The sequence below is a fragment of the Rhamphochromis longiceps genome, linkage group LG13 (assembly GCF_057381845.1).
Source record: "Rhamphochromis longiceps isolate RC_006_pf linkage group LG13, R_longiceps_female_GT1.1, whole genome shotgun sequence".
In the NCBI taxonomy this organism is placed as follows: Eukaryota; Metazoa; Chordata; class Actinopteri; order Cichliformes; family Cichlidae; genus Rhamphochromis; species Rhamphochromis longiceps.
The window spans coordinates 20,043,916-20,063,487 of record NC_140569.1 but is presented as its reverse complement, the minus strand read 5'-3'; the positions used below and the strand labels follow the sequence as shown (position 1 = coordinate 20,063,487).

Below are 19,572 nucleotides of genomic sequence, written 5' to 3'. Positions count from 1 at the left end.
GTATGCTGTAAACATGCTAATTGCACCAAGCTGTGGTCTGATATTTCACTTCTTTCAGTGTGCTTAAGCTCTCTTTAAGAGCTCAACAGGATAGCAGATATATAACTTTACAGTGTGCTGTGTGACTAATGACACTCTTTTTGCAAGATGCTGAATGCTTATATTCCAGATGCATGATAGCTTTAAATGTACTCTCCATCACCCTCCTGTTGCAACCCCGTTGCAGTCTTGCTCTTGCACAAACGCTGTCTTAACAAACCCGTGTCTGTGTGGTGGTGAGTATAGATTTTGTCTTGCCTCAGTTAGTAAAATTTGAACAAATTTTGAGGCTGAAGCCAAAGCTAGTGAGATTAATTGTCATGCTTTCATTTCCTGCAGGATTTCAAACCCCTTGATAGGATTGGGACTGGAATGACTGGCCTGATTGATCAGAGAGGTTTGGTAAATCATCAAGGGCCCCTCCTAACCTCTAACCTCTCTGAACCCCAATTTCATCTGGGGTGTGACGAAGCTATTGAAGAAAATCGCATCTACACATCAACGCTGAATCACTTGCCAGTGTTGAATGATTCAAGCAAATGCATACAGAGTTCACATGTCTCCTCTGTGTCCCTGTCTGACATAGCAGCAGCTAGAGAAGGGTCCATGTGTGAAGATGTGATCATAAAGATAATAGAGGCCAGCCAGGTCAGTGATGAAGTGCAGATGTCCTACACAGGGGACACGATGACCCTGGAGAAGGCATTTCAGTGTGGTTTAATTCCTGCTTCTGTCTACGTAAACATCCTTCAGAGGAAAAAGTCTCACCAGGATATGATAAATCCTGGCACTGCAGAAAGTCTGTCTTTTTTAGAGCCTGAAGAGGAGGGTGAAGCTTGTGAGGCTAATAAACTGATATTCAAGGGCCTGAGCAGAGAGAGCTCAGAGACATCAGAGGGGAATATTAACAGTGTGACTTCGGGTGGTTTTAGTAATCAGGAGATTATGGTGAGGTTGTTAGGTGCTCAGGGGGATCTAGAAGGTCAGAATGAAACTGAGGTGTCAAATGGTAACTTCCAGAATGCTGGAGGTGGGCTGAAGGTGGATGCGGCCATTCAGTGTGACTTGATGAGCTCCAGCAGCACACTCATCGTCCTGGGAAATCAGCAACAGTTCATGGGACTTGCGTTGCCTCACTCTGGGGAAATCCAAACGGTGTCTGCCTCGCATGAATCTGATTGTCAAAGCACCTCCAGTGAGTTTACCTGCAGACTTTTTACTAATCGAGGGAAAATAGCAGCATTTTACATTCCAGAAAATTCAGAGGTGATAGATATCACTACCGCTATTCAAAATGGTTGGATCGACAGTCACACAGCAGAGGTTCTGAAATCCATAGAGATCCCAGATGTGCTGCCAGATGTTGATCACCTTAGTGAAAAGTTTTCATCTTGGCTCACTTATAAAAAGCTGGCAGTTGATGGGTGGCCTCATGATGGTTCAGAAGTTAATCTCCCCTCTCCCACGGAAGCAAAACAGTTATTCATCTCATACTTAATGATGAACAGTTACATTGATCCAAAGTCAGAACAGAGGGTTTTGATACTTGATGATCAGTTAAACAAAATGGCTCATGCTTTTCTTGAAGACACGCTATTTTATCCGAACGATGATGAAGGTTTGACTGATTTGACTTTGTTTGATGCCAAAAATCCTTTTGAAGACGCAGATTCTGAGATGTCGCTACACATAAATGATGAATCAGAGGAGTTAATAAAAAACACAGAGGACATGTTTGATCGTTATGACTTTGTTTCCCAGACCGGCGGGAGAATCACCTTTGATGAAAACACACAACACACATTTGAGCCTCATAATTTCGTTTCCTCTGGCAATGGAAGAATAACCTTTGATGAAAAATCGAATAAAAATGACAAAGCTTCAAAACACGATCATGCCAAGGACCTTTTAGTGAGTAGTGACATTGATTTTAACACCAGAGGTGTAGAGGTGGAAAACGCGTTTGAAAACGACACATGGTGGACAAAGTCAGATCAGTTTGAAGAAGGAATTTCTGGAAATACTTTGAAAAAGGAGGCCGGAGATTATGCCAGGGAAGGTCTTGATATTCCAGGTTCTCTAAATGTGTCAGTCCCTCACACATTTTGCTCTGGGGAAAGCAGAAATATTAGCTCACCTTCAGTGATGATTGGCTCTGAGTCCTCATTTAAATCTTGCCATCAGGTGCCACCACACTATAAGGCTAAGTGCTTTGATACAACAAGTGTTCATATTGAACAACCTCAGTTTTTAAGCTCTGAGGACTCAGTGGAGGGTGGAAATGAGTGGAAGAGTGCTATTGCGCTTCTGAAAACCCAAATGGAGGAAGAGGGCATTTTGGACGTCACCTCTGGGAATTGTTATAACCTGCAGGAAGCTCTTAATAAAGGATTAGTGGATGATAAGATGGTACTAGAGCTGCATGACTCACAGTCAGATGAAAAAAATCCCATCCTGATGGTTGAGACAGACAGATTTTCTGGATTAAAACAGGCATTGTCAAGCAGATGTCACACAGAGCAGAGCTTTTTGAGGTCTCATTGCAGCAGGAGCATTGGTGAGGCACTCCCGCTTGAATTAGTCAGGGATTCAGATTCGCAAGACAACTTTTACCCAGAGGAAAACCGTGTTTACTCTCTTTCTGAAGATCAAGATCTGGGTTTAATTCACGCAGCTGAAAACACACAGCAGGTGATTTCAAGAAATGCTGCTGTCACGGTGCTTGATTTAGCCAAAGAAGAGGCTAATAACAAAGAAGGAGAGAGTGAAAATAGAAATCGAGAGTTGGCGTGTAAGGCAGTGGGGAGTGTAGAAACAATGACTAATAAAGTACATCTTTCCCTTCCATCAGAAAGTGGTAACATGCCTCAGATGATCTCACCCTCTTATTGGAATCAGGTTACAGCAGAGCGTATCAATCATATAGGAAAATTGCCTTTAGGGGCTGAGGACAGTGAGTCACACACCTTAATGGATAGCGAGCTGACAGGAAGAATCTCTGGCATCAATACTGATTCCAAAAGCCAGACTCAGTCTGCCACTTTTGCTTATCACTCCGGTAAATCTGACAGCATACCCAGTGATGATGATGTTTTCGGTGATGGATATGATACCAGTGTAAGAAAACAGACATTCATTCAGAGTGAAACCGGCACGTCAGTTTCATTTTCCAGTGCTTTGTCTTTGGAAGCTAGAGTGGAAGATGAAAGTGGGGTTCGGTCAACTTTGGGCAGTGAGCCAGCTCCGAGTGTGGATTACACATCGCTTGGGGATTTGGTTGAGGGTGCAGTCATCTCGGTTTCCAGGGGTAATTGTAACTCTGTGAAAAACAGGGCAGAAGATGTCAGAATTGCATTACGTCAGCAAGCAGAAAGTGATTATAATGATGAATCTGAGCCCAGCAGCTGTCAGAGAGATCAGAGCCTGATTGCAGCTGTTTGTGAAAGACCTCCAGAACAGCAGAGCTCCTCTTCTGAAATACCTGCTGTTTACAGCAGCATAACAGCAACAAATACCATCAATCACAGCAACTATGATACTGAAGATACAGTCCTGACTCCTAAAGATTTCTTAGGGTTTACAGATGGTGGAGCAGGTGATTCTGAGAGGCCTTCCCTAGAGAAGCAAAATGATGACATTCTCACTATTGATGGTGAACAGATCTCCACAGCTCTCTGTCAGCGAGATCAGAGCCTGATTGCAGCTGCTTGTGAAAGACCTCCACAACAGCAGAGCTCCTCGTCTGAGTTACCTGCTATTTACAGCAGCATAACAGCAACAAATACCATCTTGCGCAGCAACAATGATATTGAAGATTCAGCCCTGACTCCTAAAGATTCGTTAGGGTCGGCCCATGGTGGTGCAAGTGATGCTGAGAGACTTTTCCAAGAGAGGGAAAACAATGACCTTCCCTCTATTGATGCTGTATCTGTCTGTCAGGGAGATCAGAGCCTGAGCTCACCTGTTTGTGAAGGACCACAACAGCAGAGCTCCTATTCTGAGATATCTTCTGTTAATAGAGACATAACAACAAGTACTATCAACCAAACCTACTATGATATTGAAGATTCAGCCCTGACTCCTAAAGATTTGTTAGGGTTTACTTGTGGCCTTACAAGTGATGCTGAGAGGCTTTCCCAAAACAGGCAAAACAATGACATTCCCACTGTTAATGCTGAACAGATCCCTGTATCTCTCTGTCAGAGAGATCGGAGCCTGAGTGCAGGTGTTTGTGAAGGGCCCCAGCAGCAGAGTTCCTCTTCTGAGTTATGTGCTGTTTACAGCAGCATAACAGCAACAAATACCATCAATCACAGCAACAATGACATTGAAGATTCAGCCCTGACTCCTAAAGATTTGTTAGGGGCGGCCCATGAAGGTGCCGGTGATCCTGAGGGGCTTCCCCAAGAGAGGGAAAACAATGATATTCTCACTGTTGATGCTGAGCAAATCCCTGTATCTCTCTGTCAGAGAGAACGGAGCCTGAGTGCAGCTGTTTGTGAAAAACCTCCACAACATCAGAGCTCCTATTCTGAGATATCTTCTGTTAATAGAGACATAACAACAAGTACTATCAACCAAAGCTACTATGATATTGAAGATTCAGCCCTGACTCCTAAAGATTTGTTTGGGTCAGCCCATGGAGGGCGAGGTGATGCTGAGAGGCTTTCCCCAGAGAAGCAAAATGATGACATTTTTAATATTGATGCTGAACAGATTTCTGTACCTCTCTGCCAAAGGGGTGCACCTGTTTGTGAAAGACCTCCACAAGAGCAGAGCTCCTCTTCTGAGATACCTGCTGTTACAAATACTGTTTATCACAGCAGCAATGATGTTGAAGATTTAGCGGTGACTCCTAAAGACTTGTTAGAGCCAGTGCTTGGTGTTACAGGTGATGCTGAGAGGCTTTTCCCAGAGAGGCAAAACAACAGCATTTTCGCTATTGATACTGAACAGATCTCTGCATCAAGAACGGACACAGACGATCCTGATAGTGATAGAAATGTGTCCTGTTTAAATCCATCGTTTCCCTTATCAGACAACTTTGGACAGCCTGGAAGTAGAATAGGAGAAGAGATGAGATCTGATCCTATAGAAGAGGATCAACGTTTAGAAGTGTGTGTTTCTGTGGATACTCACACAGTTACGGATTTCCTGTCTGAGAGCAGTATAATACCTGTTGTTTCCTCTTCAGGCCCATTAGTGTTTTCTAATCCTGGAAAGACATATGCAGATGACCAGGGGGAAGATATTACACACAGTGATAAGAGCAGTGGTTTGGAAAGGGCACAAGCTCAAGATTCTCAAGATGCCCTTTCTATAGATAAGAATAATGCACAATCTTTACATAAAAACAGTTTCCACGAGAGTAGCACATCTCAAGGATTCACAGACAGCAGTCACCCAGATCACCTCATGAATTTACTGAAGCAAAATTCTCTCAGTTTAGACAGCGAGGACATGAGGAAAGCAAAACTGATAAGCCAGGATGAAAGAGGAAGTCAAGAGACAGAGCAGTCTGATGCTCCAAATATCCAGCTGCAGCTGCTGCAGGTTTTTAAGACTGTTTCCACAAGCCAAGACCTTTCAGTGCTTAAGGAAGTGATGGATACCCTCAGCAGCGCTCTGGGGTGTGAATCACAGCAGGAACAGTGGCACACACTGGAGAGCATCAAAGAGGAAAGTTCAGAGGGAGAGGATGAGGAGTCGGGAGAGGATGACGGTGCTCCAAAGACTCACCAACCATCTGTTGAGGCCTCTGCCAGCTCATATGGCTGCAAAGTTGAGGAGGTCAAATATAAGGTGCGGTTTATTTTGGCTGAATGCTAAGCTCATCATTTCTTAGTTTTGGACATTAGTAACATCTGTTCCTTTTGTGAATTCATTTTTTTTTCTTTACCCACAGCTGTTCTCCATCCACGATTATTTGGAGTGTGTTGGGAGACTGCAGGATCACTCTGATGTTTTAGAAGATGCCAGAAAAGACCTCTCAACCCCAATACCCACAGACAACAACATGGAAGAACTGCAGAACCAAATAGAGGAATGTCAGGTTAGAAATGACCAGCTGAAGCCCATTTGTTTTTGAATAAATGATCGATTTTTAACATATTTCAAATGTCAACATGTGTTTCAGTTCCTGATCAAATTCTTTTTTTTTCTATCTAGTCTCTGCAGTCTCAGCTTTCTAGTCTGGCTGATGTTCTGACAGTCGATATGGAGAAAGCCAAACAACTCATAAACTCTGCTGATGAAGACGTTCCCCAGCAGATCCACCACGACTTGGCCTCGATATATCTGGAGTTAGAGCCAGATTTTACTGCTGTGTCTCAGATGTGTGCAGAAAGAAGCAGCTCTCTGATTCAAGCGATGGAAACAGGGAAGGTCAGTCTTAACGCAGTAATTAAAATACAATAATATAGCAGTAGCATCAGCCACTAACCCCTTTATATATGATTTTAGGTACACTTGGAATCAACATATCAGCAGCATCTCAGTGATCTCAATTTGCTGGCGGGGCTCATTCAAAATAACTCTGAGATGTTGGGTGTGGATTTGAACACATGTGATGTGGACACTCTGAAACATCTGAGCCAGCAGAATAAGGTACCTTAAATTGCAGTTTAAAGCATTGCACAGCTTGAGTAAACAAGAGGAGAAAAACCCTCAACATCCTTCCATGTTTTATTTTCCCAGGACATGGAGGACCATCTGCAAAAAGAAGCCAGGCTCAAGTTAGAGGATGTCACGTTTGATATCCAGTGCTTTATTTCAGAGCACACTCAGTTCCTGAGTCCGGCTAAGAGTAGCTACCTCCTCAAGTTCCTCAGCACCACTCAGCGAGCATTCAGAGACCAGATAGAAAGGCTTGTAACACAGAAGAGTGCCTTAGATGTCCTGCTTGATGCCAGAGAGAGAGAAAACCTGGCAGAGGTCTGCCTGTGTATATGTTATAAATATATCATTTCACTGAGATTTTTCCTGGAAAGAAAAAGTGTAGCTCTGTTTTTGTTGCAGTTTAGATTGACATTTTCAGTTGTTTTACTTGAATTTAAGCTGTAAATCTGAGTGGGTTTTTATTTTTATTTTAGACATTCTGCATGTTTCAGTGTATTCTGGTCTGAGTTTGTTGTTTCTTTTCCAGAGTTTGAGGTTGTAAGTGCTCAGAGAAATAACAGCATTGCATGCCTGAGTGCTCGATCCCTGCTGCAGACTAACTTCTGTGCTTGTTTTCATTCTACAGGCTTTGAGACTCCGGCGAACATTTAACTGGACAAAATGTGCTATCTCTGTTGGAAAATGTCCTGAAAAACAAACAGACTAACACACAATATGATGTCCTCCTGTGCTTTTTAGCACCATGGCAACAAATTGGCAAACAGCATGTTTACAGCAAACTCGATATTTACAGTGGTTTGATTTAGGAGAGTTTATTCTGAAGCAAACTTTGCACGTTACCTCTGTGTGCTCGAATTCTTGCTCCCTTCCTTTCCTTCCTTTCATTTTCATTATGTGAAAACTATTTTACACCTTTGATGTTTGTGTCTACATGAATGTTTTAGTGAGAATAGATTTGCGCAACACGAAATTTAAAGATATAAAGTTTGACCTTTTTTTTTCTAATGTCAGTCTTTATTGGAGAAACAGAAGGAGTTTACAGACAAGTTGGCGGACGTGTGTGATAATCTCACGCTGACTGAGAACCGCCTGATTGGCCATAAGCAACAGGCTGAAAATGCTGAGAGCATTACAGACCTGCAGCAGTACCAGCAGGAGCATCAGGTTTGTCATAACTTCACTTGGTTTGCCCTACAAAAAAATATATTATGCTTCATTCATCAGTTAAAAAAACGTTCTGTTTCTTCACAAGGCTCTCCAAAAAGACGTGTTGACAAATGCCAGTGCCTTAAATGATGTGATCAGCAGTACTAATACATTTCTCGTGGAAAACCGAAGCAAGATGACACCAGATCAAATCACCGCTATTGAAAGCAAGCTGGAAGAGGCTAAAAGCAAAGCCAAGGTCATCAACCAGCGAGCCGAGGACTCCAGAAAAGATTTGGAGAAAGCTGTCACGACAGCCATACAGCAGGAGAGCGAAAAGGTTTGGCTTCCTTCCATGTGTGCTTTCTGTAAAAACTCTCTGTTTCCTGAGAATTTGAATTGTATGTTAGAGTGAAATCAGCATTGTTAATGTGTGGTCTGTCGGCACAGGCAGCAGCTGTCGAACAGCTTGAGGAGAGTAAGAGCAAAATTGAAGGTCTTCTGGACTGGATTTCCAATGTAGGAAATAAAAACAAGAGCAGCCTGGATCAAACAGACCATGTAAGTCAGGAAAATGGAAACCTGCCAGAGGAACCTTCAGCTAAGGGACTGATAACAGACGATGATAATGCCAACGGAAACGCTTTGCAGGCCACTGAAAAGGATTTTGGCAGAGAGACCAGTGGCGAGGACAATGAATCCCCGAATCTTGATAAGCAGTACCAAGGGCTCAAGGTATAGTTAGTTTGTTGGAGTTTATTTATTTATTTTCAATAGTGATTCATACCATTTTTCCTAACAGCTCACAATATTAAGATTACTAGACTGAAAACATGAAGCTGTCTTAATAACTGAAATATAACGTGTATTAAAGAGATGGTGGAGACAAGAAATGCCTCTGAGTGTTTTCAAAACATTAAAAAATAGATAAGACTACACTTAAGGTCTCAAAAATGTCTAAAATATCTTATGGCATACTAATAACATGTTTTGCTATAATTGTGACCATAGGCCCATCACCAGGAGATTCTGTCCCAGCAGCAGGATCTGATCATGGCCACCCAGTCAGCTCAGGCTATGCTTGACAAGCAAGCCAACGTGCTGTCTCCACAGGAGAAGGAGGCTTTGCAGAAGAACATCCAAGAGCTAAAGGAGCGCTATGAGACGTCCCTGACTCAGGCTGAGCAGCAGATGAAGCAGGTGCAGTGTGTCCAGGAGGAGCTGAAGAAGTTCCAGGACGACTGTGAGGAGTTTGAAAACTGGTTAAACCAGGCTGAAGAAGAGATTTTGGAACTGGGAGCACCTGCAAGCTCCCTTAATATCCTCAGTGATAACCTTCAGCGACAGAAAAGCTTCTCGGAGGATGTGATTTCCCACAAAGGGGACCTTCGCTTCATCACTATTTCGGGACAGAAAGTGCTGGACGTGGCTAAGGCATTTGGATCAGCTGACCCGGCAGCTAAGAATCCGCTGCTGCATGTGGATACTTCAGGGACCTGTTCTGCTGTCAAGGATAAACTAGATTCAGCAGCCAGTCGATATAAAACACTACACTCACAGGTATTTAGTATGCAGCTGATCAGAATGGGCGTAATGGCTTATTTTTCCCACTGTGTGGCAGCATCTGTCCTAATAAAAAATAAACACCAAAAAAAGTTTTAAATGGCAAATTAATTTTTATTTAAATGTATATAAGGTTAAGGTTAAAGTTGATGTAGTTTAACATGAAGCTGATTTGCTGCACAGAAAGTTTAGAGCTGTCCTAGTTGGAATTACAGTGGAATAAATAACAGAAAACATTGATTGAAATTAGATTTGAAAATATTATTTTATAATATAAGTAAAACTGCAGCACCTCTTTTAGTTAACTTTACTGTGAAAATGGCTTTTTGAGATCGAGATCTTATGGTCAGTTATTTTTGCTATTATTCTTTTATTTAAACAACCAAAGTGAATCTATTTTTCTTTTGTCACAGTGCAATCTGCTTGGCAACAACCTCAAAGACGTGGTTGACAAGTACAAAAAGTATGACGACTCAAGCACCGGTCTTTTGAAGTGGCTCAACAGCTCAGAGGAGGAGGCGAGAAAGCAGCAATCAGAGGCCATAGCAGCTGACCCTCAAACGCTACAGAAACAGCTGGAGGACACCAAGGCAAGAACCGCAGCAAAAAGCTGAACTAATTAGGCCTAAGAGTTTAAAGTCAAGTCAAGAATGTTGTGTTGAAAAGCCGAGATTTGTTTCAACCCTGTGGTATTTTTTTCTTTAATCTCATTGTTATCCCTTGTTATCGAGGCCAAAGAGAATTCATGTGAAAAGATACTTTTAGACATTTTTTTATGTTATTTTTTGTGTTATTTATCCTCATTATAGCTTTCATCAACTCGGCGTCAACTCTAAAGGTTAGGCGCAATCCAAGCACAGACAGAAGGAACAGCCTTGTTTAGACGTGACAGTTATAGGGGTTATAAGGGCAATAGACCTTGCCTCGCCATATACAGTGTTTCCACTGACTTAAGTGCAACAAAGTTATTTTTAGCTTTGCGTTTAAACTCAAACCCACATGTGAATAGTTTAACTTTGGTCATTTGTAGTGCGCATACTCCTACGAGAAGATAACGAACTGGGCTGACAGAGCTGTCTCTGTCAAGGCTTTGGCTGCAGCTAGTTTCAACATTTCTCTGTAGCGAGGTAGTGACTTACAGGATAAATATGCACAGATAAGAGCTGCCTGTGAGCCAACCAAGAAACACAGTACTTTGGGCTTGGACTTGAAATCACTGCAGAAATTCTAAGCACTTCTCTAAGAGTAATTGTGAAGTCACATAGGTGCATTCAGCTAACCAATATTAAACCCAGACACGATCGCTCTGAGGTTATTATCATCAAGTACGCTATATAAAAAGAGTAGATTTTGTAGAAACAGAGCATGTATTTATGAGGATTGTTGTTTGTTTTTTTTTACCTTTCTTGTCACTATTTATTAATCTCCAGGTTTTACAAGGTCAGATGATGGGGCACCAGACTGCTATTGATTCTTTACGTAAAACAGCTGAGTCTTTAATAACATCTGAAGGTGACCTGCTGAGCAATCCAGATGAGATCCAGGAGACAGTAGGTGAGAAAAATAAAAGTCAGCTGCACAGCATGATCTGTATACCTAATGGCTCAATTTCCCAGACAGACATTAAGCCTAGTGTCCTAGACTATGAACTTTTTTTAATGAAAGTCTGCACTACTTGTTCTTTTAGTCTGGGCCTAATCCATGGTCTGGAAAAGCTACTCAGGGCTGAAGGGACACCCAAATTCCTGCTGTTCAGATTTAGACCTTTTAAATAAGTAACTTGAAAGGCAGCAGACAGTTAAATAATTTGGAAGTAGTTTTGGAAAATTTTACATATTTTAAACTGCCCTGTGAAATACTAATCGAGCACTGTGTTAATGTAAAAAAGAAAGCCATGATTTATCAAGCTAGGTTGGTGTCAACATACCACAAAGAGTTCACCATTACTTTACTACAACAGAAAAATGTTATCAGTGTGATTCATGGCTTTTGAATCATTTGTGTTCATTTTTCCCCAGTTATTGGTTTCTTGGCATGTACTTAAAATGCTGTTACCTCAACCAAAAAGCTAATGGATGTCCTTTGCCAACATTATAGCCTAAACAAACTCATAAAAGCCAAATATGTTTCTACCTTAGTTTGAAATGTTTACCTTATGGTGTGTTCCAGACAGCGAGACATGATCCTGTTTTAAGCAGAACCTGATTTGTTTTCGTGCGTTTTAGATGACATAGTGGAGCGTTACGACAACCTTTCCAAGTCTGTAAGCGATCGAAATGAGAAGCTGCAGATCACCCTGACTCGCTCTATGAGTGTTCAGGATGGCTTGGATGAGATGATGGGATGGATGGAGGGAGTTGAGGCCAGTGTGGAAGAAAAAGGGCAAATAACCTTGGACTCTGCATCTCTTGGAGGCATCCTGAGCAAAGAAGCAGTATGTGGTTTTTTTGGTCAACATTTCAGCGCTCTAATAATGCTAAAATTTCGTACCAGCTTCATATTTATTTTAATAATCTAATAAAACTTTACTGTTTTCAATCTTTTTTTTTTGTTTAAGGCTTTAGAGCAGGACATAGCAAGTCGCCAGAGCAGCATCTCAGCCATGAAAGCCAAGGTGAAGAAGTTTGTGGAGACGGCTGATCCCTCTGCTGCCGCGCTTCTGCAGTCTAAGATGGACTCTCTCTCCCAGCGCTTCTCTGATGCGTGTGATCAGCACAGGCAAAAAATTGCTACTCTGGAGAAGCTGAAAGAAAAGGTAGAGCAGTTTGAGAATGTAGCCGAAAAAGTCCAGCAGTTTGTTTTGAAGCGCTCACAGGACCTGCACGAAACAGACGGCCCAGGGAAAACTTTCAATGAACTGTCTCAGCTAATGCAGGTGCGTTTAAAAATTTTGACTATTTTCTCACTAATCTAATTTCATCATGCACAGATTAGCTGACAGATGATATTTTTCTGCAGAACACCAAAGCTGATATGGCTGAATATGCTGGTGATTTGGAGAAGCTGCAGACTTTGTCCAAGGAACTGTCTGAAATAAGCCCTGATGGAAACAAAGCCCAAATTCAGAGCAAGCTGGACAATCTCTCAAATGTTTTCAGCACCTTTAAAGACACCATCAAAGAAAAGTAAGTCTGGAAGAACAGGGTTTTGCTATTTTTAACTCTTAATTTTGAGTTCTTTTTATTAACTTTAACATTTGTGCATTGTTTGTAATATTCAAATGGATGCAAACTCTGACTGATTCCTCACGCCTGCTTGCAGGGAAGAGGAACTGTCATCTTGTCAGGACCAGCTGGGAGAGTTCAGATCTGCAGCTAGCGCTCTCACTAAGTGGCTGGAGGAGGCTAATGACAAAGTACCTGCAGATCAGCCAAGCAGCAGTGAGAAAACTCTGGAGAGCGACCTGCAGATAGTCACCGTGAGTCATGAGATAAATACAAAGTATATTTTAGAGAGAGTGTTATTTTTATATGTGTTTTATCTTACTGCAGTTAAGGTGCTGGAATAGAAGTCACTGCTGTTTACACACTGACACAGCAGTTTGGAATTCATGGGTTTTGCAATAGGTAGTCACTACGTTTTAGTAGATTATAGTCCGAGTCTCCTTAAAGTCCAAACTACCCAAATGTGCTTACTCTGCCTGCTAATGACAGCTAAATAGTTGGTATCTATACAGGACATATCTAAGAGTGAAACAGTGCGCTGTCCAGCAGAGAGACTGTTTTCTTCACAGAAAAGATAAAAAGATCTGTCTGTCTGTCCATCTACCCATCTATCTATCTATCTTCTAAATGACATATAATGAATGTTTTATCAGGGATTACTAGATGAATGGACATCCAAAGGCCCCATTGTCCAAGACCTGAACACTAAAGGATCGATGCTGTGCAACTTGATTACTTTCCTCACATCACCTACCAAGACAAAGACTCCCAACAAGTCGGGTAAACATCAGCACACATAGACTCGTGTATATGAGTCATAAAACTGAATCAGATGGGTAGTGTTTGGGTTGTCTTCTGAGTGTTGTTTAATTACTAACTGTTAAAGATCATTGAAGGATCTGGTGCCATGAGTTCTGGTCCAGCTGCTTGTTCCTAACATAAGCTTTGTTTCATGTCTTTGCATCAGCTCTTACTAATGGTGATGGTCCAGCAAGCCATACCTACCTAACCAACAAAGGTAATGAAGTGTGTATGTGGGTGCTGCTTTGTCATCAGAGTGTATGTGGTCCATGCTGCGTAAATAACCTCTAAGTATCTTCAGATTACAACTATTAGTTAAAGAAAAAAGACAATAAGAAATGTCCTCATATTCTGAATACACTGTCCTATACCATATAGCATGTTGCTAATGTATTACTATTATTAATATCTCATGCTGACTATAAATGTCTGGAAAAAATAAAATTATAACAGTGAGATTATTTTTCATATCCTCAGAGCTGATGGTTATTCAGCAGAACATGTCTTCCATCAATGTGGGGTACACGGACCTCGGAGAAACGCTGAAGAATCGCTCAGCACAGCTGAGTAGTTTGTTGCAGAAGGTGAAAGAGGCCCAGAAGGAGACAGATGACATGATGCTGTGGCTGAAGGACATGAAAAAGACCGCACAGTCCTGGAACAGTGCAGCCACAGAGAAAGACTCGGTGAAAACACAGCTTGAACAGCAGAAGGTACAAAAAGTGTTGCTGCTCTCCACGTGGAGTGTTACATTTAATTATATAACAAAACTGCATGTGGTTCTCACTGTGAATATGATAGCCATTGGACAATCTTAAAAGAAATCATTAGGTATTTATGATTTGTTTTGCTCTTTCAGGCATTTGAAGACAACATGAAGCAAAAACAAGAGGTGCTTCACAAGCTCAGAGAGAAGCTTCTCGACTTGATTAAGACTCATCCAAACTCACCCGAGGCAGCAAAATGGAAGCAGATGCTGGCAGAAATAGGTGTGGTTCGTGGTGTTGGCTTCAAATGGCCTCGTGTTGTTTATGTCTATGTGTCTATGTTGACTTCTAATGTTGCATTTAATAAATTCATTTATCAAAATGTGAGCCTACCTCAGTCCCTTCCCCCGGTACACTGGTTAAATTAACACATGTGTTGTGCCAGGTTGTGAATAGGTGGGAGGCTTGCTAGGAGAACAGTGGGACAGAGGACATAAAGGTGCTGTTGTGCTGACTAATGGACATTGGTGTGATTGTTCTGTCCTCCTGTTCAGATGCTGCCTGGGCAGACATCAGTGGCTCTGTTGAGGAGAGGAAGCAGCACCTGGAGCAGTCCAACAAGAATCTGGACATCTTCCAAACAACAGAGCAGCAGCTTGGTCAGTGGCTTTCAGAGAAGGAGCTGATGATGAGTGTCCTTGGACCCCTCTCCATAGACCCGAACATGCTTAAAATGCAGAAGCAACAAGTCCAGGTTAGAATGGCGCCTTTGACTCATTTTCACTGAGCATTTCCTGAGGATTTCTTAAGGTGTGCTCATCGTCATCTGATATTCTTTCTCTATCCCCCAGATCCTCCAGAATGAGTTTAAGAGCCGCAAACCTCAATATGAACAACTCGAGGAAGCTGCCTCCGCCATCCTAAGCTCATCAGGTGATCAGGACCCTTCGAGTGGGAAGCTGGTGAACGAGCAGCTTGCTGCAGTCACTCAGAAGTGGGCAGGCCTCACAGGACAGCTGGACCAGCGAGACAGCCTTATTGATCAGGCAGTGGTGAAAACCGGAAAGTTTCAGGAGTTACTGAGGAGCCTCAGTAACACTGCCACTCACCTGGAGAGTCAGCTCACAAACCATCAGGGCCTCAGCACGCAACCTGATGCTGTGAAGAAGCAGTTGGAGGATGCCCAGAACATCTCGGCTCAGCTGCGAGAGGAGAAGAAGAAGCTGAAGGAGGCTGAGGCCATCAATGAAGAGCTCACAGCGATGGTGACTGAGGACTACCTCAAAGCAGACCTCGCAAGGCAGCTGGAGAGTGTTTGCAAGCCTTTTAAGCAGTTGGAAGAGAAAGCAGGTTAGTGTCCTGAAAATTAAAATCTGTTTGGTTATATTGTATAAAACTCACTTTATCGCTGGTGTTGATCAACTTACTGAATATGTTTTCCATATTTCTCTGTTCCAGCAAAAAGAATTGAACAGTTAAACTCCACCTTTGCCAGTTCTCAGCAGTTTCATCAGACTTCCAGAGATTTACAGTCATGGCTGGGTGAGAAGCTCCAGGACCAATCGAAGCCCAAACCCATCTCTGCCAAAGTGGAGGTTCTGCAACAAACTGTGGAGGAGCACAGTAAACTCCAGAAGGCTCTCGGTGAACATGAGAAAGCTTTTAATACAATCATTGGAGAGGGAGAGATGCTTCTGCACAACATTGATGGTGCAGAGAAGTTAGCACTACAAGGTCAGCTTACTACCCTCTCATCCAACTGGGAAGAAGTGAAGAAGAGCTCCGCAGAGCAGGCTGACAAACTCCAAACTGCTCTGATGAGATCACTGAAGTATCAGGAGCATGCGGAGAAGCTTAACTCTTGGATTCAGGAGTGTGAGGCTAGCGAGGGCCGAGTCAAGCTCACCGTTGATCCTGCTGCTGTGGAGACTTCCATTTCTCAGTTGAAAGCTCTCCAGAAGGATGTTGATAAGCACAGAGGGTTGGTGGAGCAGCTCAACGCAGCTGCAGATAGCCTTCTTGAAGTGGCCAACACAGACACTGACGCTATAAAAGAAGAGAAGGCTAGCACTGGCAAAAGAGTAGACAATATAGTGGAAAGTCTGCAGAGCAAAAGGGAATCTTCAGAGAAGATCTCGCACACAGTAAAGGAATTTAATGATGCGTGCAAAGAGGCAAAGACTCAGCTTGAGGGAGCTAAGAAGCAAGTGGATGCCTATGAAACACAGGGAGTTCAGGCACACAGCAACAAGAGCCTAACCAACATGAAAGCCCAACACAAGAGTTTAGAGGCTGTGCAGAATCAAGTAGAGCACATGAAGGCCTTGGCCAAGGACCTTGTGGTGGATGTCCCAGATGCTGAAGGAGTGACAGACCTCTTACTACAGGCAGACAGCATAGAAAAGGACTACAGCAACCTTAATAAGAAACTGGAGGAGACATGTCAAGCATTGGAGGGTAAACTGCAGGGTATCGGACAGTTTCAAAACAACATCCGCGAGATGTTTGCACAGTTCACAGAGCTGGATGATGAGCTAGACAGCATGTCCCCAGTGGATCTCAATTTGGACACTCTTAAAGAACAGCAGGACAGCATTCAGAGTTTTGTGACTAAGCTGCGAGAGCTCATGGCTAACACAGCCAATGCTGGAGACAGCTGTAAGAAGATGTTAGAGTCTGAACCCTCACCTGACCTTCTGGGCCTGAAGAGAGATCTGCATGCTCTGAGTAAGCAGTGTGGCAAACTGTTAGACAGAGCCAAAGGAAGAGAGGTCCAGGTGCAGAGTACTCTTACAAAGCTAGAGGAGCTGTATGGTAAACTCAATCAAATGGAAGATAAACTCTGCAGAGCTGTGGACAAGGAGGCGTCCCAGGAGCCAGTCAGCATGGAGACAGAAGTGATCAACCAGCAGCTTGAGGCTTTTAAGGTATGTTTGTCCTGATCTGAGGCTTTATTTTCAGTTTTTTTGCCTGATAATATGGCATTTTTAACACATTAAACCACAGTATATCTGCACCTTTTTGGTTTGTGATTTCCGGGAATCAGTGTTGCTACAGTAGTAAAGCTGATGATCATTGTTGTAAGGAACTTTATACCTCCTCATACATCTAGCTTATTTCAAAAGTCAGTAATTTCCTATGATCATAAAAAAATCTCAATTTTTGTGCCTTGCATTCACTTTTTACTTTTGGAAAAGCAGTAGACATTTGATATCTTATCATGTGTGCTGTGTTTTTGTCAGTTTCTACTCTAACGATTTTGTTTCGGATGTAAGCCCTCCAAAATAAAGTTAAAGCTTAATATTTTCAAACTAATTTCTAGCAACACTGAATATAATATAATAAATTCAACAATATCTATAACAATATATATAATATATCTGATATTCCTGCTAAAATTACATTTTAAGCATTAAAGTAAAAATTTTCATTTTACAATAGTGGATTAAGTGCTTTACAAAAAAATGAGTTAAGAATGATCTATTTTTTTGCTGGAGGGTTTTTCCTGTAAAGGGGAGTTTTTTGTTTCCACTGTGCTTGCTCACAGAGGATTGTCTCATTGTGGTTTTCTTAGTTATTCTTAGGTCTTTACCTTACAGTATAGAGCACTTTGAGGGAACTGTAGTTGTGATCTACATAGATTTAATTGGAATCCTGCTTTAATTTTAAGCCTAAATCTGGATTCCGTTAGTTTAAAGAAAAAAAAGAACAACTTTTAAAACCTACATATACATGCTGTCTACCCACAGAACCTCGCACAGGAGAAATTATACCAGCACACTGAGCACACAATCCTCTGGGGACTCCTGGTTCATTTAGGGCATCTGGTGTCAACAAAAGAGCTAGGGCTCCATATGCAGTGATGGGGCAAAAGGGAAGGGCCGTCATAGCCAGGTGGCTGCCAGCAGGGTGTTGCTTGAGTTTATGATGACGCTGAGCCTGCATCTTCCTCTCTTAACACAGATATGGTTGATCCAAACCATTGCAACCTGATCATCTGCAGCTCTGAGCTCAAAGTCGATGTCTGTTATTTTGACCCCTGTTGGTAAAGACATTGCTGTCATTTTTTAAATCCCCTGAATAATATAGTATTTGTGCTCAGTTAAGTGTCCATTACAATTGGTGAAGCATTTTTAAATCAATCAATAGGTTGATTATTTTAACTATCTGCTATGTAATTACAGCCTATGCCAATGAACACTTTAATCCCAAAGTCTATAAATTCTTGATTTCAACTTTTGCCTGTAATTTTTGGATTCAGTGTGTAAAATTGATAGACTTAAGTGTATTGGAGCGTTATTGTAGGGCCTTTAAGCATATTGGAAAGTTTTACAGACATAATGGTTTGTTTTCAAGTTAATCGAACTCTCACACATTGTTAACAAAATTATGGGTGCCTTTGCTGATATCACTTAGGGATCAAACATGGGTTAGCCAGTACTAAGGTTCACAGACGGATGCAAAATATTCTAAAAGCTCCTAAATTCCTGTGGATTCAAAAGCAGATTAACCTATATTTGCTGTAGAGGTGCAATGATGAAGGCCTTCTTTATTTATAGTATTAGTATTTACCAAAATCCCCCAAACAATGTAAACAGCTGTGTATAGGCAAACCACACAGATCTGTCCTGTATGTAGGTCAAGGGATTGTTTTTTCTCAATTAATGGGGAGCTGCACTCGAACAGGGGAGCATCCAACCCCCACAAGGGATGCTTGTATTAAAATATCATTGGGGTAGCAAGGTCGGAGGTGCCTGCTTCTAGTGTGGAGTTTAGTTTAAAGAGCTTGCAGGGTAGCTATTAACAAAGTGATTGATTCAAGTTGTTGCTAAGCAGCATTGTCACGGTGATTCACCCCCCAAGTCTTTGTCTTATTGCCACTCTGCATTTAGAGGGCATACACGGCCTCAGCTGTCAGCGGAAAATCCTCTTTACACTCATTTGTAACAATATCAGGGGGGGAACGGTCCAGGACAGCAAATCAGTGTTGGACCTGAAGTTGTTTCTTTATTTAGCAGCAGTCTGGATAATTGTGTCATCTTCTTTTTTATATCCAGTGAATCAGGCTATTTTCTGCTGTTGGTTAAGTGGACTTTATTGGCAGCTAGTGAGCAAGAAATAAACAGAGAAAGACAGCGCTTGGATTCCTTTCTTTCATGTGCTGTTACCATTTTAGGTCAAGTTTCGAATGAGACGTCTTCGACTTCATGTGTTTGCTGTTGTTTTCCCGTGAGTTGTGTAGGAGCTTGGAAGCCCTGTGTGTCTTTATGTGCACCCAAGGTCATGTTTTAGTGACTCAACTGTACGGGTGGGGGGCTGGTGTGGCAACTTTTTCTCACTGTTGAGACATTACATCAGTGTCTCTTGCAAGTCAAGACAAATGTCTACCTTCTGAATCACACTGTAGCTACTCCAGCTCATTGAAGGTGATGATAGTTGTAAAAAGTGTCACTGGAGCCACATTATTCATTATTCACAAAGTCATGAGAAATTATTATTAATGTGAAACATGAAACCCCTGTGGGCCAGCCGAG

At 42.1% G+C, this 19,572-nt stretch overlaps 1 protein-coding gene across 5 annotated transcripts in view; it reads left to right on the top strand.

Moving 5' to 3' along the window:
* The window catches only part of dst (dystonin), a 97,561-nt gene that overhangs the window by 50,167 nt on the left and 27,822 nt on the right, over positions 1-19,572 (top strand). For all 5 annotated transcript variants that reach the window (XM_085428342.1, XM_085428344.1, XM_085428340.1 and 2 more), the window contains 22 exons: positions 379-5,841; positions 5,945-6,091; positions 6,208-6,423; positions 6,502-6,645; positions 6,736-6,972; positions 7,669-7,821; positions 7,910-8,143; positions 8,254-8,538; positions 8,815-9,363; positions 9,780-9,956; positions 10,797-10,920; positions 11,592-11,800; positions 11,924-12,241; positions 12,325-12,491; positions 12,628-12,784; positions 13,184-13,310; positions 13,498-13,548; positions 13,809-14,044; positions 14,191-14,320; positions 14,593-14,792; positions 14,890-15,388; positions 15,497-16,965. In XM_085428342.1, the coding sequence (XP_085284468.1) occupies positions 379-5,841; positions 5,945-6,091; positions 6,208-6,423; positions 6,502-6,645; positions 6,736-6,972; positions 7,669-7,821; positions 7,910-8,143; positions 8,254-8,538; positions 8,815-9,363; positions 9,780-9,956; positions 10,797-10,920; positions 11,592-11,800; positions 11,924-12,241; positions 12,325-12,491; positions 12,628-12,784; positions 13,184-13,310; positions 13,498-13,548; positions 13,809-14,044; positions 14,191-14,320; positions 14,593-14,792; positions 14,890-15,388; positions 15,497-16,965 (11,292 nt within the window). The remainder of the gene's footprint in view (positions 1-378; positions 5,842-5,944; positions 6,092-6,207; positions 6,424-6,501; positions 6,646-6,735; positions 6,973-7,668; positions 7,822-7,909; positions 8,144-8,253; positions 8,539-8,814; positions 9,364-9,779; positions 9,957-10,796; positions 10,921-11,591; positions 11,801-11,923; positions 12,242-12,324; positions 12,492-12,627; positions 12,785-13,183; positions 13,311-13,497; positions 13,549-13,808; positions 14,045-14,190; positions 14,321-14,592; positions 14,793-14,889; positions 15,389-15,496; positions 16,966-19,572) is intronic.